The sequence below is a fragment of the Naegleria fowleri genome, assembly GCF_008403515.1.
Source record: "Naegleria fowleri strain ATCC 30894 chromosome Unknown tig39, whole genome shotgun sequence".
Classification (NCBI taxonomy): Eukaryota; Heterolobosea; class Eutetramitea; order Acrasida; family Naegleriidae; genus Naegleria; species Naegleria fowleri.
The window spans coordinates 77,240-80,445 of record NW_025407971.1 but is presented as its reverse complement, the minus strand read 5'-3'; the positions used below and the strand labels follow the sequence as shown (position 1 = coordinate 80,445).

The 3,206-nt window shown below is 35.5% G+C and overlaps 4 protein-coding genes across 4 annotated transcripts in view; all 4 read right to left on the bottom strand.

Moving 5' to 3' along the window:
- Positions 1-657: 657 nt before the first annotated feature.
- Positions 658-1,086, bottom strand: FDP41_004660 (uncharacterized protein; the record flags this gene model as incomplete). The annotated part of the gene is made up of 1 exon (XM_044708099.1): positions 658-1,086. One exon carries the CDS (start codon positions 1,084-1,086, stop codon positions 658-660), a length of 429 nt encoding a protein of 142 aa, XP_044561067.1.
- A 44-nt stretch (positions 1,087-1,130) lies between these two features.
- On the bottom strand, positions 1,131-1,457 carry FDP41_004659 (uncharacterized protein; the record flags this gene model as incomplete). The annotated part of the gene is made up of 1 exon (XM_044708097.1): positions 1,131-1,457. The coding sequence occupies one exon, from the start codon at positions 1,455-1,457 to the stop codon at positions 1,131-1,133; it is 327 nt and encodes a 108-aa protein (XP_044561066.1).
- Positions 1,458-1,869: 412 nt separating this feature from the next.
- FDP41_004658 (uncharacterized protein) lies at positions 1,870-2,493 on the bottom strand (the record flags this gene model as incomplete). Its single annotated transcript, XM_044708096.1, has 1 exon — positions 1,870-2,493. One exon carries the CDS (start codon positions 2,491-2,493, stop codon positions 1,870-1,872), a length of 624 nt encoding a protein of 207 aa, XP_044561065.1.
- Positions 2,494-3,164: 671 nt separating this feature from the next.
- Positions 3,165-3,206, bottom strand: part of FDP41_004657 (uncharacterized protein) — a gene marked incomplete at both ends in the record, with an annotated part of 966 nt that continues 924 nt past the window's right edge. Inside the window, one exon of the mRNA XM_044708095.1 lies at positions 3,165-3,206. This exon is cut by the window's right edge and continues 924 nt beyond it. Coding sequence (XP_044561064.1) covers positions 3,165-3,206 — 42 coding nt within the window.

Below are 3,206 nucleotides of genomic sequence, written 5' to 3'. Positions count from 1 at the left end.
ATTAAAGAACGATTTGTCTTGGATTTGTGAAATGTTGTCCAAATTTGCAAGAGTTGAAATATGCATTTACAGGATTTTTGGATGACAAATTTTTTGCATGCCTCTCCAAAATGTGCTCCAAGTTAAAGAGAATTGAATTGGAATCGTATTCTGAATTGGAATGCATAGCCAGAGACGACACTTTTTATCAATTTTTAAAATCTCAACCATTTTTGGAATATTTAGATGTTTTCCCATGTTCAGGAATTCCAGGTGAACTTTAAAAGCACATTGGAGAGTTTAAACAACTAAAAGAATTACATTTGAATCGGCGCGCCTTTACTCATCAAATCATTGAGACATCAAAGGGCATTTATTTTGGAGGGGGCATTCTTCATAATTTGCAAGTTTTAGATATTGGATGTTTTGATTTTCCACAGAGCTATTCAGAAGAAGAAATATCGAGATTGAAACAAAGTCTGAAAGATGTTGCTCCCAATCTTAAATACATGTGGGAGAATGTTCATTTTTATTCGAAAATCACAACGAACAGAATAATGCTGCGTCAAGTGAGAGTAACAATGATGTTTAGCATTTCAAACTATTTCTCGATAAACAAGTGATACCACTCAGGACCGTCTTCAATCCGTAATGTAATCCTTTGTTAATTTTACTTCTCTAGTCTTCATCAGCCACTTCTTGAAAGGAAATTGTGCACACATCTGAAAATGAATGCAGCGCTAAATGGCTCAACAATTTGTTGTGAAAATGTGAACAAAATCTTTGCAGCCGCAACTCCTTACTTTGATCTTCTGCGTCGTAATATTCATTTTCTGCAGCTAATTCAAAATAATAAATAGCTTTGGTGAGATTTTGTTCTGCGCCAATACCGTCTCGATACATTTCTGCCAAGCGATACTGTGCTTCAACAAAGTTAAGACTTGATGCAATTTTGAAATATTTCACTGCTTCTTCATAATTATTATCTATTTCAAATGTTTCTCCAATGGAAAAAGCAGCATATTCATGATTGAGTTGCACTGCCTGTTGATAGTATTCTATTGCTTTTCTAGTGTCTTTTTCCACTCCATCTCCCAATTCATACATCGTGCCAAGTACATATAATGCTTCTGCATAATGATTTTCAAATGCTAAATATTTGTTACATGTAACATCGTAATGAGTTTTTGAGCTGCCAATTCAAATAACTCCATTGCCTTTGTGAAGTCTTGTTGTACTCCATTTCCATAATAATACATATTTCCCAAATTATGGAAACCACTTGAATAATTTTGTTTTGCAGCCATTTCATAATATTCCTTAGCTTTAGTATAATCAATGTCGACTCCATTTCCATTCGAATAAATATTTCCCATCATGTTTTGAGAAAAGTAGTGAGATTTGAGAGAATCCGATGATTCAAACAATGATATTGCTTTTTCATAATCCACCGGATGACCACATCTGCCACAATACATGGCAGCGAGAATTAACTTTTACAATCGTTTTGATTTTCTTGTAACTCTCGAAACACGTGAGACAAATGATGAAAACCCAATTTGTATATCTTTTTAAAAATTCAATAATATGCGCAGCATCATGCGGAGTAGCTTGATCGGAATTCATCCATTCTATCAATAATTTCAAGGCTTGCATAAAATCTTTTTGCGCAATATATTCATAGATTTGTTGCGAGAGTAAGACGATATTCATGCTATCGTTGTGAATAATCATTTCTCTCTCGTAGTCATCATCATGATGATCATTGGTGTGTTGTTGTTCTTGTTGAATCGGAATGGATGGATCATCAGTCGAATAAGAATGTTGAAACATTTTTTAAGAACCTCGAAAAGACTCGAGTCAACTCAAAAGTAATTTCAGAAACGCAACTCACTTCTTCATCCTTCTGCTTTTCGAAAGTGGCTTCAACGATCGTTCCTCTTCGTATTCAGATGGACTTTCCTCTTCATCGGAAGTATAAAACGAAGTATCCGAGTCTCCTTGTTCCAACTCAATTTCTTCAATGGATTTGACTCCACGTCCTCGTTTTGAACCTTCTTGCAATACTTGAGAGGAATCTTTGAAACCTTTGGAATCATAGTTTTTGAATTCATTTTCATTGTTGTACATTCTACCAATTTTCATTAATGATTGATGATGGACCGAAGTCAATATTGATGATGAGGATCCCGATGCCTCTAAAAGAGTCTTCTTGTGAGTGGCAAAGGCTTTTGGAATTTTCATTTGAGAGCTAAGGATGGCTTTGGCTTTTTCAAAGGTTTTTCTTCGAGGAGGAGGACGATGATAAGATTGTGTGGTGGTGGTAGTTGGAAGATGGTAAGATTGTGATTCTGTTTGTTCCGAAATTTCGTCGGAAGAAGAGAATGAAGTTTTTTCATTCTTGTTGTTGTTACGGTTGGCTGAATGGATTGTTTTTGAATTGGATGGAGAGGAAATTGTTGAAGAAATTGTTATTGTTTCGGAAGGAAAGGAGGAGTCGAACGACTTCTTCATTTTTTTTATTGAACTTAGCTGCCCGCATATGGCCGAGTGGTTTTTCTGGAACTGTGGCAGCCAACTGGTCCAGCGTTCGAATCCCAGGGGTTGCTGCTGTTATCGTGAGCAGTTTAAACACCTTTACTTCCGGGGTGCCTGCTAGGAAGTCACTACGTATCTTACGTTCGGCTTGTAAATAATGTACATAAAACCATCGAACAACGTTTATCATCGAATAAACCCATCCCTGAATTTTTTTTATTGAACTTGAATAATTTTAATTAAAATTAATAATCTGACATGATTTCATGGCCATGCATTGATGGAAATGACAAGTCCTGGAATTATGAAGAAACTCTAAGAAAATGGTGTTGCAAGGCCATAATTTCAGATTCATTTAAAACAGGAGAGTAAAACATCTGGAAATCCCAATCCTGAAACTACATAATTTCCCTCTGATTTCATTCCAGCATTTAAAATCAAATTGGCTTGATCGAATAATGTCTTGGATCGTGAAACGACATGTGTGAAATGAATGAAATCAAACCATTTTCCTCTCAATTTTGAGAATTCTCCAATTCCAGTAAAATCGTGTTGAGACGAAAAGAATTTTAAATCTCCTTTCACATTGTAAAAGAGAGCAATGGTGTACTGGTGTGGATTTTTGTGTATGTCTCCTCGAAAAACAATCATGTGAGAAATGAGTTTTTCAAAAGTAAATTCAGTGTCAA